Here is a 22,082-nt window from a genome sequence, read left to right as displayed (position 1 = left end):
CCCCCCCCCCCCGCGTCCGAGCCACACGTGTGGTCCACACACGGAATGCTAATGCTAATAATGCAGACGCATAAACTCGGGATTTAGATCACGGTGTTCCAGTTTCCGTCGCCGCGTGTCGTTCTCGCCCGCGGTTTCCCGCGGTCCTCGCATCTTCGCCCGGTTCTCGCTAACGACCTCGGTCACGAGCAACCTTACATAATTGCGTTACGGGAGGAAGAAAGAAAAACAAAATAGGTGCGATACGTCCTATCGCATCCGCGAAGGCGGACGTGTTTGCGGACGTGTTTGTCGCCGCCCGTCATCGACGCCGATAGAATAAGCAGGCGGACTTTATTCGACGGCGGAGCTGACGTTGTCCGATAAGCAAAATGGAACGATAAATAAAAAATGCCATGTATCAAACGTAAAACGCGCGCGGGATTCACGGGTTAACGGATTTAATTCCCCTTCGGCTTTAGATACAAGGTGTCCAACTTCTCGCGCGGCATTTTCTTCAACGACGGGCTCCTTGGTCAATTTGGACTCTACTATCATCGTTTATCGTAGCCTCTCCATCTTCAGCGTCGCGTATCTTTATAATAAGCGAGCTTCGGGCGAGTCGGGATTTCGTAAATTCCGCCTAAAATTTAACGAACGTATTACATAAACCATTCGGCCTCTGCGAATTATTTCGCGAGGGGAACTTTCTTTTTTCCAATCACTCGTAATACGAAGGTTATCTGGCGCTCGGTGTTTTCACTAAAAAAACAGCCGATTCCCCAATTGACCGAGAGATCCGCTATTTAAGGGCTTCTTTCACCAACCTCGGTTGGATTAACCGAGTCAAAATATGCAGAGTGGCCAGCGGATACTCCAATGGACACGATTATTCTTCGCCTCTATTTTCTGTTGGCTTCCTGCACATTTTCACCGTCGGTTAATCGAACCGAGGTTGGCCACAGAGGCCCTAATGCCCGGTTTCACCAACGTCGCTTAACTTTGAGCTTAGCTTAATTCGTTCTTTGTCTCTTTCCAACTGTTACTCTATAGAAAGAGACAAACATGAATTAAACTAAGATTAAAGTTAAGCGATGTTTGATGAAACCGGGCCTTAGGCTTAACTTTGACCTTATTGTTTAATTCATCTTTTAATTTCTTACCCCGATTTTCACCAGCGTCGTTTAACTTTGATCTCAGTTTAGGTCATCTTTCGTTCCTTTCTAGGGGAACAGTTAGGCCCGATTTCACCAACGTTGTTTGCTTAATCGTTTAATTCATTAGTTTAATTCATCCTTTGTTCCTTTCTAAGGCCCGGTTTCACCAAACGTTGCTTAACTTTGATCTTAGTTTAATTCTGGTTTGTCTCGTTTACAGTAACAATTGAAAAGAGAAACAAACAACGAATTAAGCTGAGCTTAAAGTTAAACAACGTTGGTGAAATCGGGCCTAACTGTTCCCCTAGAAAGGAACGAAAGATGACTTAAACTGAGATCAAAGTTAAACGACGCTGGTAAAAATCGGGGTAAGAAAAATTAACGTTCAACGAGCGGGACACCCTGTATACGTACCGTCGCAGGTACTGCATTGTGCATCGTCACCCGACTATGCATCGCTCTCCCTTCGGCAGCCGGCCGTCTTTTAAAAATCGATCGCCCGCGGGCCCGGAGGCAGGAGACAGCGGGCCGTTTGTCTTGCTGCGACATTTTGCGTTTCACGTAAAGAGAATTCGCGTATATACAATACACACGGCACGCTGTGGCGTATCTCACTTGCGATATACGCGTATCGCGCCGATATTTATCTTCGTTAGCCCCAATTCGCGATCGGTCTAGGCGTGCCCCGCGGGCGCACGTAAGGGCAGGTAACCGGAGGCGCGCAGGCGGGTTAATCGCATCGTAAACCATTAGGGTTGGTTACAAATGGCCGCGTAACGCGGGAAAAAAGGCCAGCGAAACCCGGCGGAGGATATATAGCGAATTTCGCCCGTTTAATTCCGATGTATGTACAAATGCCAGCCCGTTAAAATTAACGGAAAATTATTCGCAATGATGAAAAAAAAAGGGGGAAAGGATTAGCAGAGCGACCAGCTCTGTAAAATTTCTCTTCAGATGTAAATTGTCGAAGGCTACACCGAGGAAAAATGTCCATCGGATAAACCAATTAAATAGTGTTTCCGACGGTTAATTTTTCAGATTGAATTATGGACATATCCGATGAAATGCAGTTACCGATGAAATTTAATTGGAAAAACCGGTCATGTTTTTCATCGGATATATCCGTTTGTTATTATGTAATTGGATTATCCGATTATATTAAGGCCCGCTTTCACCAAACGTCGCTTAACTTAATCTCGGTTTAATTCAACACGGTTGGAAAAAGACAAAGAACGAATTAAGCTAAGCTTAAACGACGTTGGTGAAACCGGGCCTTAATCGGACATATTTCTCAGTGTACTTTTCGTAAAACATGTGATGTTAACGTCGGAGAAATAAACGCCTTCGTTGGGGGAAGACGCGGTGCCAAATTGGTCAGAAGAATTTGTAAATAAAACGTGGGCCACGCAACAAAGTTGTTCTCCAGCCTCATAAGTCAGCCTACGTCGAAGCTGGAAGCGGAAATAGGCGATTTAATAAAAAATTTCTTAAGGGCGAGAGGTATATGCATATGTATGACGAAGCGTACACTTTATTAGGAAGGCGACAGTGAATGGTAAACGTTTATTATGCGGAAATTTTTCACGCTCGCGTTACCACTGTGTGTTTACCGGCGGTGTATACGAGGTGACGTGTAAGCACGAGTTGCAATAAGGACGAAGATAATCCGCCGCGACCGGCAAGGCTGCAGGTATATACGACATTGAGCGAGGCGAGCGAGGAAAGAGTACGCAAAAATATTTGTTCCGCGGTTAATGAAGTACGCCACCTCTCTTTTCTCCGTTCCTTTTTATTCTTTTTTATCATTTTCTTTTTTCTTTTACGCCCGCGATCCGCATTATTATGTCTCTCTGAGCGCGCGAATTCCATGAATAATCGAGTTGTACAATGTATTGTTACGCTAGTTATGTACGGAGGACGCATTTCCACGAGCTCGTTGCATACGCGAGATGATTCATTTTTCGCTCCGATGACGACCGGAAGCGACACTCGCGTTGACACACCCACTCATCCTCGAACGTGGAAGCATCGAGATCGATGCATTTATCGGGAAAAGCGGAGAGGCAATATAGAAAATAAAATAAAATATATAAAGGTATAAAACAATAATAACACCCGATAATAATACCCGTAACGTGCGAGAAAACGTATCTAAACTGAATTTTCTTTTATAATATATAAAAGTGGTATGTAAAGATAAGGTAGATAAATTTATGACAACGCGGCAGGAAAAAAAACAGATAATTCATCAGGTAAATTTGCGATAATATAAGAAGCTAGTATAAATGCTAATGTAAAAAATTGTAATGAGAGAAAATTATGGTAAAACGTAAGAGAAATATGAGAGAGAGAGAGAGAGAAAATTCCCTGTGTCGCCGGTATCATCTCCGCACCACCGCGTGCCACATTCGATCGGTCGAGGTCCCCGTGTTGCTCTGTTCACGCTTCGCGGAGCACAGACAAGATCATAGACGCGCGAATAATTACAGAAAGCGATTGAGAGTGGCCGGGGCCGACGGTAAAGAGAAGGAGAGAGAGACGAGGGAGAACCTCTCTCCTTTCCTCCCTCGCGCTCGCGCGCGTGTGCGCTCAAGGTGGCACGGACGCGCTTTTTCTCACGATGCGAATCGAACGACCGATACTTCTTTTTTCTCTTCTTCTTCTCTCCTTTTCTCCCGCCTGGGCCGATAATGGTTTCGTCCTTCGTGCGAACGCGGTGAGACCGCGCGTCTCGAGTCACTCGCGGCACCGCGAAGGATCTAGGATCTAGGTGAGCGCGTAACGAGTCCCGGGGTCCGAGCCGATCCACACGCACCCCACTATCGGCGGTGGGGCTCCGGGGAATCGGGGGGCCCCACGCCGTTCGCCTCACGCACGAATTCGCCTCGCCCGCGATTGGCAGGGAAAAACTTTTTTCCGCATCTCTCCCCCTTGGATCTTTTGACGCGCGAGCGTGAGCAAAAACAATCCGCCGGGGGATATATAAGTGATCCGACGGGGTACACGAGATGTAGTCAGTCCACAGTACCGACAAGAGATCGCCAAGCACTTGGAGCAACATGTTTAAGCTGGTGAGTGAAGCACCCGTGGCACTCGGGGCGGCCGAGCCCCGGCGAAACTTTTCTCGTCGGGAGTGCGCGTACGTATTCCGCGCGGTTTTTCCCCGGACGATACGGAGATACCTCCCGTATGCACGAAACTTTGTATCATTTTTCGGCTTTTTAAAACGGACCCTTTCCATTTTTTAAGACACTGTTTGCAAGACAACACCGAGTCGTCGGGCGTTGTTTGCACGGGAGAGGAATACGCCAGGTGCTAAAGAATTCGTATTTCGGAAATGACATTTGTGCTCTTATAACTTTGCTTTTATGTGGAGATTAGACTTATCTGAAACTACGGAGGCAAAGGGAGGGAGAGAGAGCGAAAGAGTCGGTTGACTCGCAATACCGTGAGAAATGCTCGGACGTAACATTTGCTGTGAACTTTACTTGTCGCCGCGGGCATGATTTTATCGTGCTGGAACACGCTTGTTTCATTCATATCGTATGATACGCGCTTGAAATCATCCTGGATATGCGTAAATAAAGCCGAAGGCTATGCGCGACGACGCAAGCCGCTCGCTTAGAGCAGCTTCGTACTATCATTTAGGATAATCTCGCATATGCAAGTCCGAGGTCGTAAGCAAAATTGGTCGCAAAGTGTTTCTCCAGAAATGCGCTGTTTTAATTTCTCTCGTGTTCATTGTATGTTCATCTCTTTGCCCTTTCTACGTTTCTATCTTTCCGGTTTTCTTTTTCATTTTCCATTGAAGAACAAAACCTTAGAGAAACTTTTTCAACAGATCCTCGCCCCGCATATCCGTTTGTAAAAGTGGAACACTTTCATAATTGCAATTTCGTTTCCGCAAATGTTTCCTGCGTTGCACAACGTATCGGGCTGTGCATCAGATTCCGCCCAGAATTTCCGTCGTGATTTATGTGCAAAGGCAATTCGAAACGTTCCTGACGCGTATCTACACTTTATCGCAGATCGTCCTTCTCGCCACTGTCGCCTACGCGTCCGCCGGCCTCTACTCCGGATACGGAGGGCTCTACGGCTACGGTGGTTACGGCTACGGCGGCTACGGAGGCTACGGCGGCTACGGCTTGGGTCATGGAGTAGCGATCGCACCTTCGTACGGATACGCGCACGCTCCAGTTGCGACCAGCTACGCCAACACGTACAAGGTAAGTAAAGTGAGCTCTCAAACGGCAGGGCATGTCACCGGCACAAGGAGGGAAGGATTATCAGCGTGCCGGAGTAGCTTCGCCAATGGCCTGGGCAAATTCCAGAGGAAAATTCCGGTTTCACTCGTTGTAATCCATAAACGAGCTCTCGCGCAAAATGAATTCAGTGGAAATAAGGTTTTGCATTATTATTTCAGCAAAATAACGCGGTCCCCGGACGGGGAGGAGGGGGGAACACACGGTACAATTACCGAGCGCACATTTTAAAGGAGAACGAAAATTTTTAATAAAATTTTAATTCACGTACGCGAAATAAAATTAATTAATACGGAGACGGAATACAATTCTCCCTCGTTTCGTTCCCAGGTTTCGTACCCAGCGGTAGCTCCAACCATCGCTAAGCTCGCCGTTGCACCCGCCATCACGAAAGTGGCGTACAGCGCGCCCATCACGAAGGTGGCCTACGCCCCGTCTTATTCTGCACCCGCGGTGAGCTACGGCCACTATGGATACTCGGCTCCACCAACGGTCACCACCTATCTGAACAACGGTCTTGGATACGGTCACGGTCTTGGATACGGCCACGGTCTTGGATATGGTCTCGGCTACGGCTACGGACTCGGCTATGGCCACGGTTATGGATACGGTGGCTACTACCACTGAGCGGGACCACCGGGCCCAGGTCTCGGGGCAACGTCTTCCTCGACAAGTCCGATTTGTAAACGGCCGGCGACGCAGCCTGCCGCGCTGCCACGAACATTGTCATCGGCTATGTACATGATACGTTAATAATACACATTTTCATCTTTTACGCCGCCTCTATTTCTTGTAGCGCATCTCGACGGCGACTCCAGTCGCCGTGATACCTAAACGGAGCAAAGACGTCCAAAGTTCGTCCTTCCTCAGGGCGAGTTTCGCGAACGTCGGTTAACTGCTAACCGAAGGTTCATTGATTCTCTGTCTCTTCTTAGGTAATAAGATAGAAAAAGTTAGGGAGTTGACTGAACTCTGGTTAACAGTTAACCGACGTTTGGGAAACTGGCCCTTGGTAGGGAACCGTGAAGGAAAATTAGGGCAATCTTAAATATCTTTCGGGCATTTACGTCATCCGGCCAATTATTCGAATCAACTTTGGTATTGCGCGCACGTAAAATTCCTTAGTTACGTGTTATCCGATTGCACGACCATTAATTTTCGTTTTCGCGGTTGCTGCAATTTTAGCAGCTCGTTCCACCAGCATCTCAAGACACGCCGATCGGTATCGGCCCGTATCGCGACCGTGCGCCCGCAGAGATCCGTCACGTCTGAGCACACGATTGTTAGCGGCTTTTATATGTACACTCAGTCCCAGAGCATCCAACCAACCATCCATCCGTCCATCCATCCGTGCATCCAGCGAAGCGTAAGAGCGTTGCGTAATAATGTGAGAAGGAGGTGTTGAACGAGCGCGAGGAAGAAGCGAGGCTTAAGAGTAGATCAAGGCTAAGGCGAGGCACCCGCAAACTTTGTTTATCCCGATCGGCTCGTTTTGGTCCTTTTACTTTGGCGTAACTTCAATCTCTCGATTTTATATAATAACGAGCGCTTTATGTAACGCTCGCCTCGTTAAAATCGCGGTATTATCTTCCCGATGTTTGACCGCGCATTTCGTGCGGTCATTACTCGAATATTCCAACGCAGGTGGCTAAAAAGATTTCTCAAGCGGTCCTCTAAATTCGTACGAATCGATAAAGTTGTTAGCCTGATATAAATAACGTGAATATCGGAATCGAATCTACCCAAGATTTCGGTAATCTTATAAACTGAATCGGACGCTTGACTTTTAGATAACGCTCAGTTTATCTCCATTTATTTAGACACGAGGAACGTTATTGATTTCAATGTGTCAAAGATAACATTCGCCGTCTTGAATAAAAGCAAGGTCGGACGCGATTAACTTGTACGGTACACGCACGCAAGTGTTTGATTCGAAATGTTTAAAATCAACATCTCTGTCCAAGGTAGGTCGATAAATATTGCGCGTTCTCGTTTCACATGAATTTAATTTGTACAGCACGAGCGGGCGTCCCAGAAGTACCAACGTCAATCATGTCGACCTGTCAGTCACCATACTTTGTGCTCAATTTCCAGAAATAATTTTGCCCTCTTAATACATTTTTATAATCCGAACCTTGAGCCTTGAATTGAAACTCTGTCGTAATAAACTCCACTTGAAATTAATCGAGAAACGTGATCGTGTTGCCTGTCGGGTCTCTCGAAGCTTAATTTGCCAGAAGCGCGCCAATTATGTCGAAAATGATTAGCGTTTTAACATGCTCGAGGGTGAAAATGGGCTTCAAATTAGTCGCAGAATTCGCCGTAAAAAAAGGGCATTCGGTGCATGTTACGTGGGCAATCCGTGTATTAATTGACGTGCGCTGCCTGAGCGCTTCTCGTTTATTCTTCGTCAAGTCTGAGAGTGGCCGAGAGCGCGTACTGGCGAAATTACTAAAATATTACGACGTCACGGGCCCGGGCCGCGGACAGTCGCTCATTTATTTATTTACTTTCTCACTTATCGCTGCACGCGATCGTGTTCCAGATTTATTGGAGCAGGGTCGTCGCCTCGCGGACTCCGCCCATGCCCGACTCGTTTTCGTGCATCGCATCGCGCCGCGACGGGTCGAGAGGACTCGAGAAATGCGCGCGTACGCGAACGACGTCGTCCTCAAGGTGAAACGCCCCGGAAAACGAAAATGGATTTCCCCTCCGTGGCGACCGTGGAAAAAGCGAACGCGATCGCGGCCGTGCTCCATTTTCCGGAGCCGGCGGTGATGAAGCCGGTCGGAAGTCCGCGGGACTTCCCTACTTGTCGCGATACAAATCAACCTTAATTAAACAGGCGGCTGCACGAATACGCAGAGTGGAACATTATTATCGCGGCTAACGCGAGAAGGAGAGAACGCGAGAATAGGATCCCTTAAAGAAGAGCGAGATCGAGTCCGAGATGCCTACCCGGTTAGGCTAATGGCAGAGAATGATCCGTAAACGTTTAAGTCTGTCCTAGTCGCAGACGTAAGGCAAGGCAGGGAAAAACTCAAGTTGTACAATACCCTTTTACGACTTGAGTTTTTTCTCTGCCTCACGTCTAAGCATTTACGGACCATTCTCCGCCATCAGCCTTAAGGCCGAATCCACGGTCGTATACGCAGGTTTGGAAACGACATCGAATTTCGAGTGGTGGGGGTGTCTCCGTTAAGAGAATCCCTCAGCCGTCCTTTTTATCGACGCAGTCAAATATAGTCAAATATTTTTGCGCTTGTAATTCTCTTTATTAGCTTCTGCGCACAAAATAATACCAGGATAAGCTGCAGACCGCACAGCAGAATATTTTCGTACTTGAAACACTCAGTTTAGAAGTCTAGTAAAAAAGATATTGGTATTTGATATTTTCAGTCCGTAGTTCCAACTAAATTTGAAATTGGCTTTATAAAATTGCAAAATTCTTCCACACGGCTAAAGTACGTATAAAGACAAAACCAGGGACAGTCGACTTTATATAAAAAAACGAAGAGAAATTAAAAATATTACTTTATACGTGATCGAGGTTAGCTAACCCCAATCATTTATGAGGAATACGTGCAAGAAAAAAGTTTGCTACTTCTGTCTCTGTCTCGCACATGATATCCCTCTATCATAGTGCACTTTGCGGCTGAAAATCGAAGTAAAAGCGAGAACTAATAAGAATTCTTCAGTGTCGCCAGCGATAATTAACAACGTCAGTGTTTTCTTGACCATACCTGGCATTTTTAATAACACAGCCAAACCCTGGCTGAGGTAATATTTTTTGCAATAAATTTTCTGTATTATTAAAAATGCCAGGTATGGTCAAGAAAACACTGACGTTGGTAAAAATGAGAATATTAAGAGAGACAACCCCTCATCACCGTCGTTTCTAGACCTGTATTTAGACCGTGGTCGAATCAGACTAGCAATTGTCGACGCGGATTAGATCGGAACTGGCGATTGTCTTTCAGCCAATGGGAGCAAAGCGGCCAGAGATTTAATCCCCTCATTGGCTAAAGGACGATCGTCAGTCGCCAACCCCAATCCAATCCGAGTCAGCAATTGCTAGTCTGATTCGGCCCTTTACGCGTTTCCGCAACGCGGAGAATCGTGCGATAAAAAGCTAACTTTGATAAAAAATAACTTTGATAAAAAAATAACTTTGATATCACGCGTGCGTTTCCCGCCTAATACTTGGAATGCATTTGAAAACATGCGCGGTTTGGCCGAGAGACAGTAGCCGCCCGTTGCACCGTGTCAGGCGCAATCTTTCCATCAACATCGCACGGATGCGTTGTAATTAATGCCTCGCGCGCGTCTCCCATTGTAAAGCGAATATAAACGCGGCATCGTAACACGGCGTATCAATCCTATCGCGCGGGCGTGATATAGACGTACTGTCAATTACCACGTCGCCCGGAGCCCGGAGCCCGTATGCGCGGCGTGTAATAAGAGCGCGGCGTTGTCAACGTTGCGTAATAATAAAGCGCCGGGGCCGGGTTTATTTTCGGATCGCGAAGCAGGCGACTTTGAGCGACGTCCCTACGATGAATGATGGGCGTTGTTGCGTATACGAGAGTTATGCGACTCGCTCAGGGAAGGTCGCGCCGCGCGACTTTCTACGGCGATGTCGCGGCCCCGTCGACCTCGCGAACTCGATATTCGCGTGATCTACGAGCGCGAGCTGTCTCTTCGCCGCGCGAATATCTATTTCCGCTAAATTCGTTTTTCGCTAAATATTCAGCCGCGTCGCGGGTATATTTGGAAACGCTAGACGACGAATAAAAGTATTTGCATAACTCGCCTCTCTCCCTCGGAATAATTTTGCGCGGGAAAGAAGCGCATTTCTGCAAAGTGTTTCTGTTAAAATGCGTTGCGTTTATGCTGATATATATATTAAACAAAGCACTTTGTAGCGGCGCTTGTCTCTCGTGAGAGACGTATGGCGGGAAAAATTTTATGTGCGAACGCTTTTCGCCCATTCTCAATTATGGTTGATTAATTACATATGTATATATCGATACGTAAATACACCGATCTATCGCTTGGCGTGATCTTCCGGAAATGCTCAGGGAATCCTTAGACCCTCCGTTGGATCGGCGCGGACTGTCGAAATTACGCCGATATTAATTTACGTAAATCGGCCGAGAGGCTTCGTGATTTATTTACGAGTGCATTTGGCTTTGTGCATAATGCGAGCGTTTCGACGCAGGCCATCATTAAAATTCTCTTTGAAGCCTAAGTACTCAAAGAGGATTACCTTCCGCTCGACGAAATACATACTCGTTTCGAACGTGTCAACGCCCCGCCGTGGATCGGCGCGGTGGAGGCGGTGGATCAGCGAGGTGACGCGTGGAGACGTCGCGTGTCAATAAACGGATAACGATTGGATGAGATATTAGTTTATTTTGATCTCGGCATGTTGGACATAATAAAAATTACATGCGCGAGGGTAAATTAGGTCTTCCTTCCTTCGCGAGAGTAAAGAGAACAGCCGGACGACATTGTCGCTCGGACAATGGGGAGTCGGCCTCGTCGTGCTCCCAAGGAAGGTGCGTGCCGGTCCATTTTAGTGGATGTAGCTGACAGCAGGTGCGGCGTAGGCGACGTGCGAGGTGTGCGCGGCGTACGCGAGCGGAGCCGCGTGCGCGGCGTAGGCGAACGGGGCTGCGTGCGCGGCGTAGGTGAGCGGAGCCGCGTGTGCGGCGTAGGCGATCGGGGCGGCCGCGTGGACGATAGGCGCGGGATGTGCCGAGTACGCGACGGGCGCAGCGGCGATCGCGGACCCGGACGCCAGGAAGCCGGGTGCGGGCGCCGCGGCGACGCAGGCGACGAGGAGAGCGAGAAGAGCGGCGCACTTGTACATGACGGCGAGGAGTGTCGGCGATAAAGCTTCAGCTCTCTTGCGAGGATTGTCCGAGTTGTCACTACTCGACTATGATACCGAGGTCCGTTTCGCGGCACATTTTTATAGGACTGGGCCCCCCTTTATTCAGGAGAGAACTGGTTCCCTCCCGTCGCTCCCATCTTCGTGATCTAGAAGTGGCTGAGACCCCGCACGCCCGTGGGCCAAGGTCTTCCGGATTCGGCAAGATTTCGCCGTGCGAGAGGATTTGGACCGCTCTGGGTGGGCCAGACGAGCGAAGGGGGCTTGGACCAGCCGGTCTTACCGCTCGGACTATGGGCAGACCGGGTAATCGTGTAATTATTGATTGTTAATCGTTATGCCTTTTAACGATATTGCACTTGGAACAATATGCAGTTTCCCTCCCTCCTGGGGGGTGAAATAATCTACGTGTATAAAATTGATGATTGTAACAATGGTCTACCGCGTGTAAATAATTACATAGCGCCTATCGCGGAAACGAATTTGCGGTGCCACAATTATCAATTCATCAATTGAATAATATATTAAATGTTCGTGTATAAATCTATAAACCTATGCATTATAAATTTCAGTCACGGGAGCGCGGTCTGTGAAATGTTGATATGCATCAGCGGTATTCGTTGTAATTTGGCAATTAACAGCGAAGACAGAAAGGGGTCGACGGATGCACCTTGCGTAAAGACGCGTGATATTTTATTCCGCACGCGCACGCCGTTGCGTAGAGAAGCGCGGTCGTTAGTCGACGTTACGTACGTCCAACCGGTTGTCACCGGGAGTCGCTGCGATTTTTGTCAGTGCGAGCTGTCACGCAGTGTCATTGCCGATGCGTGATTGCGCAAGGAACGGACGAACGCACGGGACGCAAACAAGAGACACACGCACACGCGCCTCGTCCGTCCCATGCGTCACGCTGTCGTATGCGAGGTGCGTCGTGCGAAATTGTGTAAGTCGAGCATCTACTTTCGCGACTTGTGTCACAATGTCTCTCCTTCAAACCTACCTCCCCCTCCTCATCCTGGCTTGCGACTGCCCATCGGCATTGGACCTCGTGGGCGTAGCTACCATTCGCGTTATTCGATGATTAATTCTCGATTAGGAATATAATAATCTATATTATAACTTCAGTGTTTTCTTGACCATACCTGGCATTTTTAATAATACAGAAAATTTATTGCGAAAAATATCACCTCGGCCAGGGTTTGAACCTGAACTTCCCTACACTCTAGGCGGGCGTCGTCTAGCAATTTTCTACATTGATAAATACAGAAGTTGAAGGAGACAATGTAATAATTGGAAAATTTTTTAGGGAAACGTTTGTCGACACGGAGTCCGAGAGACGATATGTTGCGAGAGAGAAAGAAAGAGAAAGGGATTAATCTAGAAACTTAAGAAGAATAGATTTAATTTATGAATAAATTAAAAATTACTGGAGAAGAGTTTTCTTCTCAAGTATCCAATTGAGAAAAAAAGTTAATTTTTCGCGGATTGTTCCTAAATAATCATAGACTCAGAAGTTGGAAGTTTTAAAAAACTTTTCAGGTGAGCGAGTTTTGAAAAAACCCTGAGAAAAAAGTTATGCATACACAAGTTGTTGTGCATATAAGTTTGTTAGAACAACGTATACTTGTTTCACGTGGAATAAAACCGCCCGACCGTCGAGAGAGAGAGAGAAAGAGAGAGACACCCGCGAGCAAGGCGACCCGGCTCGTAAATCGTTGCAATTCATAAGCATTAAAATGGGGTAAAGCACAAAGAGGAAGAGAAGCGTTGCGCCTCCTAAACGACCAAAGTCAGGGCAAACAACCTGGGAGCGTCCTTTGCGCGAACGGGTTAACAATTTTAACTCAGACCCCGCCGGTCCAACGTTTCGCTGACACGTATCTTCATTGTTTAAATATTCGCATCTCGCGGCTGTAATAAATTACTGTGGCAAGAAAGCAAAGTTCGATAACACAATTGTCCGTGCGTTCTCTGACCGACGTCATCAATTAGGCGGCTATGATTGCCGTGTCTCTCTGTGCGTCAAGAATTAATCGAGGAAGTGACAAGCCGCTCTAAACATCGTTGTTGCCCGAGGCAATTCGAGCTCGTATTTTGGGTCCGTCGGTTGGTCCGAAAGCTAATATGTACACACGCAATAAATCGCTTGATAATTACGTATGATTGTTCCGGACACGGCTATACTGTCGAGAGTTTGATGATCGATAGTCGAGGCTATGTCATTGAACCTCTCCATCCCAGCATCCTGTATGCGCAAACAAAGAGAGCTCGGAGATAAGGCCATCGACAATCATGGTCGCCCTTTCGAGCATTTCCCGCGTCCTTCTCGGAGAAACAAAACGATGATCGACTACTCCGTCGAGGCTACGTTTCGCACGAGGGTACGAAATACGTCGGCGGTGAAGGGCCCGCGTTGAGGCCACGAACGATCAGGCAGTCCTTGGCAGTGCTCCTCCAACAAGTGGCCGGCGTGCAACAAAAAAGAAAAAAAAAGAGGACCGGGCAATCGCGCGGTACAAGCGACGCGACGTGAGGAAGGCAACAGGAACCTGTGGCCCGGGCCGGGTGGCCCGTGAGAGGTGGGAGAGGTCAGCCCCGAGGAATATAAGGGGTCCTAGACGCCGTGTTCAGGCACCACTCGCTCTTCAGTGCTCCGCCGAAGTACGAAGCAACGTATCCAGCCACCATGTACAAGATCGTTTTCCTCGCCGTGCTGGCTTGCGTCGCGGCCGCGCCCGCACCCGGCTACCTGGCGGCGCCCGCACTCCACGCGGCGCCGATCGTCGCGGCACCCGCGGTCGCGGTCGCCCACACCGTCCCGGTCGCCACCAGCTACGCCAACACCTACAAGGTGTCTGTGAAGAGCCCGCTCGTGGCCGCCGCACCGGTCGCCTACACCGCGCCGATCCTGAAGACCGCGCCGTACGTCGCCGCCGCTCCCGTCGTCGCTCACGCACCGGTGGCCTATGCCGCCCATGCCCCCGTGGCCTATGCCGCCCATGCCCCCATCGTCGCTCTTCACTAAGGACTCATTAACCACTCATTAACCACGGTTTCCGCCAGCCTGAGACAATCGACACGCCGACAGCGAAGATGTCCTCTGTCAACCATCCGGACGCGATGACGATCCATCGGAACGACCGGCCGAATCGACCGAACCATCGATCAACCAGGCACCTTGACTCAACCTGTATCAGCGTGTCTACACGGTCGAAACGACCGATCGGCTGCGATTGATCAATAAAGTTGCCATTTCTGCCTTTAAATAAATGCGTTATGTATTCAGTCTTTATTTAATACCTTCGACTTACGAGGATGTACTCGGTGCCTGCTATTGTCGGAGCTCGCGTCTTTATATTTTAAACATTGTCTCGTAATCTTCGAGTCTATTTTTACTCCTCGTACGTATTAGAGCCACGAAGTAGCTCGCCTAACATGTTATTGTCGACCTGAGCGAATTCGGTTATCGAATTCTACCTCATTGGGTGGCCGCGTTGCTGTAGAGCTAATTCCTCCGTATCACGTACCACCCAGAGCTTATCGAGGATCGCAGATTTTTCCTCGCACATACCCGGAGAACCCGAGCTTCCCCCTCGCACGAGGGCGATCGGCAAACAACGGAGCGTCGTGATCACGGAGTGATTTCGTCCTTATAATTTTTTTTCTACTTTAGCACATAACGCCACGCCCGCATGGAGTACGTCCACCTACCTATCCGTTTACGTGAGGATTTTCGCAAAATAGGATTTGGAACGACTCGATGAAAACTGTTTACCGACTTGGCGATCAACGGTTGTTTGAGTTTCGGCTTTGGGCTCCCGTCCCCCGTCTAGGCGTTCGCGAGGCGAAACTTTGCCGCGCGCCGTCGGGTCACGTATTGAATATATTTACAGGGAACATACAAACCCGCCCATGCACTTTTCACGAACCTAACTTGTTAAATTCTTTATGGGAGCTTTAAAAAAGTCCCCGTGAGACGGAGAGGGGAGTTTGGCGAATTATTCAATATCGCACCTACGGTTTCGCGCAGGAGAACTGTAGATAGCGTCTGCACGGATGCTACTGTGTACGTATCGAACGTGTCGAATCCGGGAAAAAACTCGAACGTTTCACGTTAGAAAATAAATTGTGCTAATTGTAAGATATAATCTTGTCTTGAGAATATCTTCACGAATGTGAGGAGTCTGGAGAGACAGACATTTAGAAACTACTCTACAAAGGCTTATTTTGTCCTAATAGAATCGCTAGTTGTTCCCTTTTTAATAATCCGCCGATTACTCGAGCACGGTTGATTGATCTTACTTTAATTACTTTCATTCTTCAATTGTGACACTGTCTCTTGTCGAAATCGCCGTCCTTAATGTCGTACATCCAGCAGAAATTGATAAATGAGATCATTAAGATCAAGCGCGTTTTCGGCCGTAATTTCACGCTCGAGCGCTTTTTGTTGCGTCCCTCCGAGGAGCACCACTTCTCCTGGTTTCTATGGCGTAATGTGCTTATTGTTAGCAGGAGGCGAGGAGTAAAAGTAAAGTCTCAAGATCGCGAAGCCTCTTTGTTCGATCGTCAAATGTACCCCACAAGCTCACGGCGATGACAAAAAGCTTAACGCCTTCAGAACCAACAGCCGACAAAAACGTAATCCATACATCCCTCATCATCCTCGATTTTCGCAACGCGTTAATCTGTTTCACAATTTTTCTCTCGCGACTGGTAATATTCACGTCTCAACCGTGGAATTATCTATGTCCAACTGTAAACGTTGTACTGCATTTAACTTCCAATTTTATTTACGTGGCATACTTGTTGATAAGAAAGCCTTTAAAGTGAAAAATACACTCGCGAAACAAAATTTCCCCGAGTTGAAGGGAATTCCTGTCGGGCTCGTTCCGATAATATTTAATATTTTACGCCAACAAGAAATACGTTCACAGGAATGTATTTTACACACGTACATATTTTCGAACAAGAACGTGCCTTCGGCGCATTGAATATTTCTCGACACATCCTATAGACTGGCAGGGCGTTGAGTTCTTATTGCACGGACCTTGAAGGTCTCTCGCGAAGAGATCGCGGAAACGCTCTCCTATATAAGCATGCGTAGATCCGCGTGCGTGCAGATCAGTCCCAGGTTCTGATCCAAAAGTAGTGAAAACCTATCGTGATGTTTAAGCTGGTAAGATCGACGTTTCTTAACTTGGCGCTATTTAACAGCATGGGGCGAAAAATCAATTTCCCCCGAACAAATCAAAGCAATTGGCAATATCGTCGAAACAATTAAAAATAATTAATTGAAAATAATCACACAAATGTAAATATGTTTCATCGGAATAACGATTGCCAATTCGGATTGGATTTTACCCGTTAATGCTCATTATTCGTTACTCGCTCGACATGTATAAAATAACGAGTAATGAGCATTAACGGGTTAAATCCAATCGAGCTGGCAATCATTATTCCGAGCACACTTTGACAACAGAGAGCATCCAATTTTCCGATCTGCCGGGAGTGTAAAGACGGTCGGAAAATATTGACGCCGCCGGCGTCCTATTCTTCCCGAGATCATCCGGAGGTTTCATATCCGCGGCAAACGTTCTCTTTCGCAGGTGGTTATTTCCGTCTTGGCGAGCATCGCCGCGGTGCAATGTGGAACCATTCTCACGCCCGTTGTCGGCAAGCTCGTCTCCGAGAAGGTCGTCGAGGCGCACGGCAGCAACGTGGTGCATCCGTCGCCGCTGGTGGCCGCGGTCTCGCCCGCGCTGTTGAGATACGCGGACGTCGCGCTGGTGCAGCAGCCGATCGCCGAGATCGTGCAGCCGGTGGCGAAGGCCTCCCTGGTCGCCGAGAAAACGATCGAGGCCCACGGACACCAAGTGATCCACGACGCGCGTCCATTGGTCGCGGCGGCGAAACCGCTGGCCGTCGAGTCGCACGTCGCGGTGCCCACGCTCGCCGCTCACGAAATACCGTACGCCTCGCCGATCTACTACTCGGCGTATCCTCATCAGTTAGTCGCCGAGAAGACCGTGTCCAGTTACGGGCATAGCGTTCAACACGCGTAATAATCGCCGGGCGAAGTATCAAACGACTGACTCTAAGGAGCACGCGTGGATTTACGGAACCAAATTTCGAGTATCGCGCGATTGCGTTGATACTTGAATCAAATTGAACGCGCGACTTCAATTGAGAATGTCTTATTACAACAAAATTAATCTGTCTTTGAACGGAAAGTAGAAATTCTTCTCTGTTCTCGTGAGCTTTATGAATTTGAAGAGACTGTCGATCTACGCTGCGCTCGTTAGGGTTCTAGGATCATCCTTTACATCAACCTTTGCTCGCTACAGTTCATCCGAAATCATTCTCGATTATTTTCGCAGCGACGTTGTTCTCATAGATCGCCCTAAGAACTATCCCGAGTTCGGGAACCATGTCGTCGCGTGACTCGACAAACGGGTTGAAACTGGCAGTCTTTGGCCTGGGAAAGAGGCCGATCAATCGCGTTTGTCAACATTTGTACTAAACCAAAATATTGTATTCAACGTACTCGACTCGCTGTAAATTCCTCAATAAATTTTCACGCATTTCCATGTCCAGACGCATTTAACATACTCGAGGAAGACGGCAGTCCCAGCTATTTTCTCCTGTATCCAAACTATTTTGTTATCCGTATATTTCTATCGCTAATAGAAATCTTCTCGATATTGGCGTTCGCAAATTATGTAGGCCTGTGCGTCCTGTCAACGAGTTTGCCGCTGGATCAATGGCACAACATCCGTAAGCTCGACATAAATTGCCTGCCGCGCGATTGCCTTCGAATATATGCACGCCTGGATCCTCAAGGTCTCGGGTGAACGAACTCGCGAGTGTTGCTAATGGCTTCGGTATCCCTGGTCTACGGTGCGCCGTATGGCGTTGTAAAGCATCGTCGGATCGCGCTGTGTATCCGAAGAGACGGCGCGGCGTAGCCGAGTCGCGCCGTGGCCTATCGAACCTTCTCGCGTCTCCCTTTCTTAAATCACGCCCGTCCTACACGGACACCGGGAATGTATACGCGCACATTCGCCGTAGGAAATACCGACGGGAGAATTGCAGCGAAAACGTACGTGCTGCGTCCGAGGGACGTGGATCGATAATTGAAAAATGCGAAGTCGAAGGGCTCTTGCGCCAAGGATTGTTTCTCGAAATAGGAAGAAATAGAAATGGGAGGTAATGGAAGAAACGTTCCTCGGGACGAGGCATTATTCTTATCGATGTGGTGTTCTGTCGTGCATGTCTTACCCGTTGTATATTTAACGAAACGTAATGCGAACGGGGAGAAATCTGCGCTTTACATTTTATTAAGAAGATACACCTGAGATTTTAAATATTGAATATCCATCTGGATAATGTAAACAGTATTGTTTCTGCCGCTGCAACAGATTCATCGTGATATTTCTCTCGTCGAAAAATATTTAAAAGTACCTCCCCTTATTCAAGGAGAACAAAAAGTCAGGATGATGTCAATTTCATGTCATATTGACCGAATTTGTGTCAAATTTTTGGGACCAAATTTGTTATAAATTTGGTCAATATGACATCAAATTGACATCATCCTGACTTTTTCTTCTCCTTGGGTTATCTTCAGCATCAAAGCAATTAAGAAGCAATCGGGTAGCAGGACCTTGCAAAAATTTAGACTCTCGTATTACTCCCGAATCCCATTGATTTGGTTTTCGTTTTCTACTTGTGTGTCATAAGTGTGTTATAAGTGCAACCAGAAGTTGTAGTAAATTTATAAGTAGAATATGCAGACGATCGGTGCGTCCTGGAGCTAGGACGCGTCACGTCGCAACCATAGGCTTGCCCGTCCCTGAGACCAGGGAGGAATGCGGTGGTACGGCAGTTAGGAACTTTTGTAGTGCCGGACGAGTCTACTTTTTACGGTATCCCTCGAGACTTCTATAAGTACGAGGAGGCCAGGCTGGCGCGGGCACTTACACCAAGTATCGTACCCGAGTGCATCCGCGCAGAATCCTTGCCCGAAGCCGTCATGCTGCGATTCGTAAGTAAATCCGGCATTTCGCGGGGAGGGAGAGGTGCGCCAAGTGCACCCGCAGCGAATTCCGGGCGGATTAAAAATCAGCGGGGAAAATCGTGCGCGGTCGTAATTTTCGCGATTATCGTCCATCTCGGTCTCGAACGTCCTCGAGTCGTCGCGACTCGCGTTCCTCGCTCGCCGGAAGTGTCTTCCTGCGACGATATTTGCCTCACGTAGACTCGTTTACTGCGCGCGGTTCAACGGTTACTTATATTCACCGACGTGCCCGGAAGTTTTCCAATTTAAATAAGAAGCGAGCGCCTCCCTCACAGGACGATTACTTGCAGATCCTGTTCGCCGCTCTCATCGGCCTGGCGTGGTCCGCGCCAGCGCCGGCGCCCAAGCCGCTCACCCTCGTCTCCGAGCTGAAAACCCCGGCGTCGACCGCCAAGCTCACGCCGCTGGTCGCGCCGATCGCGCCGATCGCGACCCCGGTGATCGCGCCGATCTCCCGCATCGCTTATGCCGCGCCCGTTCTCCCGCAGGTAAGAAAACTCGAGCGTAGATCTATCCCTTCGGAATTCGAAAATCGACTCACGCCTCGCAAAAACGTTCGATTCCCGAAAGTAGCAGCGCCATCCAGCGAACCGGGGACGGCGGCAGCTTCGATTCGAGAATCGAGCGCTCGCGAGATTGCATTTAAAGAATTGATTTTTACGAACTGCAGACCTTACGCATTTACGGAAATCTCCTTCCCTTCCCTTCCTTTACATTTCCAGGCTTATCGCTCTCCGTGACCAAATTGCGCCGAGAGATCGAGACGCGATTTTTTCCCCCCATTTTGTTTCTCTCGTTATTTCCAGGTATCGCCGTACGCTTATTACTCCGCGCCGATCGCGGAGATCCCGTCGAGTTACTCGATCGAGCAACATGGGTACCATATTACCTACTGACCGCAAAAATCATCAGACCGGTAGCCGTCGACCTCAGTGAAGCCCGTGTGGAAGTATGCGTAGCAGCTCGCAGCTTGTCTCCTCATCGATAATCATCGTCTATCGTGTAACCTCATCCACGCAAAAAAAAAAGGAACTTTGTGAAAGTCGACGCGTTTATTTTCTAAACCCTTGCCCTCCCCCTCCTTCTTTTCCCCGACAACCTCGAAAGAAATTACGTAGTCGTGACTGATCCTCTTTATCGCTTCTCTCTCGCACGGAATAGATTACCGCGGGAGCTGCCTTAGCTTATAAAAAATTCATATAATTTTTGCGTTATAATAATAACCGGATGCATTTTGGAGGAGGCTGAAGACGCGCGAGCGCCAAGTTATTGTCTGCACGCGAAGTTATTGTCCGCGCTATTCGCCGCGAATCGAATCCACTTGCATTCCGGCGCAGAAAACGTAGAAGGATGTCTGAATTGGGTCAAGATAGTTCACGCGCGGTTTAGCGCGGCGCGATCCGCGTCGCGAAATTCCCAGTTACGAAAGGCCGCGGAAAACCCCGTTGCGTAACGACGCGGTGCGTGGCCTGTGAAAGGAAATCGACATCGTCGCGATCAGCGCGGCGATCACCGATACGTGACGGGAAAGAAAAAGCAGGGTGCGCTTCGGAGGGTCCCGGAGTTCCCGCTTCGAATTTGAGCGATTCACCCCGCGGCTGGCGAAAATTGAAAGATTCCCACCGTGGAAACTCTTTCGAAAATGCGGGATCGCGCCGACTTCCTCGCGGTGACTAAACCGCGGGATTCGATCGGACGTAGAAACTCCCGCGAGACCCGAAACGGTGAAAAGTTCATTGACCCACGACGGCGACCCTTAGAGCATAGCCGCGAGCACTTTCTCCCGGATCTTCACCCGAGGCCTAATTGTGTACGGGACGCAGCTAGCTCGGCGATGCGTTAAAACCCTAAGAGCAGCTTCGTTTTTCAATGTCGCGTACACCGTAATCGCGCTCTGATTGATGGGCGATACTCGATCGTTTTCTCGCAGGGCGTGGGAGACGTCGCTCGTCGAGAAGTACGCTTTTTCACTTTCTACCGCGGCCGAGAATGAAAATTATTATTTTATATGGAACCCGATGATCCGAGGAGTGTCAAGGTCGATACACTCATGACCGTGAAAGGAAAGTGGCCGGGCCGGCACATTTCCTCGATTTATTTTGGGAGAGGCATGAAGGACTGAGAAGAATCTTCTTGCACAATCGTGAGCGCGGACGTCAGTCTAAGAATTCGACCAGAGGATGTTATCATCGTCACGCGGATTACCGTGGCAATAATTTAGGCGAATGATCGTACCGACGTCTTCGGAGTATTCGGTTGCGACACTGATATCAAAGAGTTTCCTCTAACCGAATCCTAGGTATAAATTTATTATTCGTGAGGCAACCTCGGGCATGGTGATCCGAGTAAGGTAATTTTTACGTAATCTCATTCACGAGAAGCCCGAAATGTCGTAAAGCATAATTATGCGAGGCATAATTCATTTTCTAAATATTTATTAAATGCCAGACAACGGCTCTACATTTGTATACGTTCCACGTCTCTTACGTAACGTCAGATGTACGAGAAAAACCCATTCGGTGTTCTCCAGGAATTGTGTGGCAAACTGATTTTACGAAAGACCATACGAGTCGACCTCTTCGCGTCTAATGACATTTTACATTCGCGGTCGCTTCTGTGCTCTCGAAGAAAGCAACTAGTACGGAAAATATTAAAACATTAATATTTCAATATTCTCTATACGTTGTTTTATTTTTAATTACGTGGGCAGCACG

General features: G+C 48.3%; 5 protein-coding genes across 5 annotated transcripts; 4 read left to right on the top strand and 1 right to left on the bottom strand.

The window, feature by feature from the left end:
• The first annotated feature begins 4,112 nt into the window (after positions 1-4,112).
• Positions 4,113-6,173, top strand: LOC105569818 (cuticle protein 65-like). The gene is made up of 3 exons (XM_012026554.1): positions 4,113-4,207; positions 5,165-5,362; positions 5,729-6,173. The coding sequence occupies exons 1-3, from the start codon at positions 4,196-4,198 to the stop codon at positions 6,023-6,025; spliced, it is 507 nt and encodes a 168-aa protein (XP_011881944.1). The 5' UTR covers positions 4,113-4,195; the 3' UTR covers positions 6,026-6,173.
• Positions 6,174-9,185: 3,012 nt separating this feature from the next.
• LOC105569819 (pupal cuticle protein C1B-like) lies at positions 9,186-12,404 on the bottom strand. The gene has a single exon (XM_012026555.1). It carries the CDS (start codon positions 11,271-11,273, stop codon positions 10,977-10,979), a length of 297 nt encoding a protein of 98 aa, XP_011881945.1. The 5' UTR covers positions 11,274-12,404; the 3' UTR covers positions 9,186-10,976.
• Positions 12,405-12,557: 153 nt separating this feature from the next.
• LOC105569820 (cuticle protein 70, isoforms A and B-like) lies at positions 12,558-15,863 on the top strand. The gene has a single exon (XM_012026557.1). It carries the CDS (start codon positions 13,981-13,983, stop codon positions 14,317-14,319), a length of 339 nt encoding a protein of 112 aa, XP_011881947.1. The 5' UTR covers positions 12,558-13,980; the 3' UTR covers positions 14,320-15,863.
• LOC105569821 lies at positions 15,858-17,880 on the top strand. Its single transcript, XM_012026558.1, has 2 exons — positions 15,858-16,470; positions 16,901-17,880. The coding sequence occupies exons 1-2, from the start codon at positions 16,459-16,461 to the stop codon at positions 17,354-17,356; spliced, it is 468 nt and encodes a 155-aa protein (XP_011881948.1). The 5' UTR covers positions 15,858-16,458; the 3' UTR covers positions 17,357-17,880.
• A 1,363-nt stretch (positions 17,881-19,243) lies between these two features.
• On the top strand, positions 19,244-20,371 carry LOC105569817. Its single transcript, XM_012026553.1, has 3 exons — positions 19,244-19,335; positions 19,659-19,856; positions 20,175-20,371. Exons 1-3 carry the CDS (start codon positions 19,324-19,326, stop codon positions 20,262-20,264), a joined length of 300 nt encoding a protein of 99 aa, XP_011881943.1. The 5' UTR covers positions 19,244-19,323; the 3' UTR covers positions 20,265-20,371.
• Positions 20,372-22,082: the final 1,711 nt, after the last annotated feature.

This window comes from Vollenhovia emeryi, unplaced genomic scaffold, assembly GCF_000949405.1.
Source record: "Vollenhovia emeryi isolate VEMERY1.0 unplaced genomic scaffold, V.emery_V1.0 DF939122.1, whole genome shotgun sequence".
Classification (NCBI taxonomy): domain Eukaryota; kingdom Metazoa; phylum Arthropoda; class Insecta; order Hymenoptera; family Formicidae; genus Vollenhovia; species Vollenhovia emeryi.
This window is presented reverse-complemented; position numbering and strand designations above follow the sequence as displayed.

Coding starts and splice junctions, on each gene's coding strand:
- LOC105569817 (XM_012026553.1), top strand. Junction 19,857..20,174: donor CCGCGCCCGTTCTCCCGCAG/GTAAGAAAACTC, acceptor CGTTATTTCCAG/GTATCGCCGTACGCTTATTA.
- LOC105569819 (XM_012026555.1), bottom strand. CDS start 11,273: ATGTACAAGTGCGCCGCTCTTCTCGCTCTCCTCGTCGCCTGCGTCGCC.
- LOC105569820 (XM_012026557.1), top strand. CDS start 13,981: ATGTACAAGATCGTTTTCCTCGCCGTGCTGGCTTGCGTCGCGGCCGCG.
- LOC105569818 (XM_012026554.1), top strand. Junction 5,363..5,728: donor GCTACGCCAACACGTACAAG/GTAAGTAAAGTG, acceptor TTTCGTTCCCAG/GTTTCGTACCCAGCGGTAGC.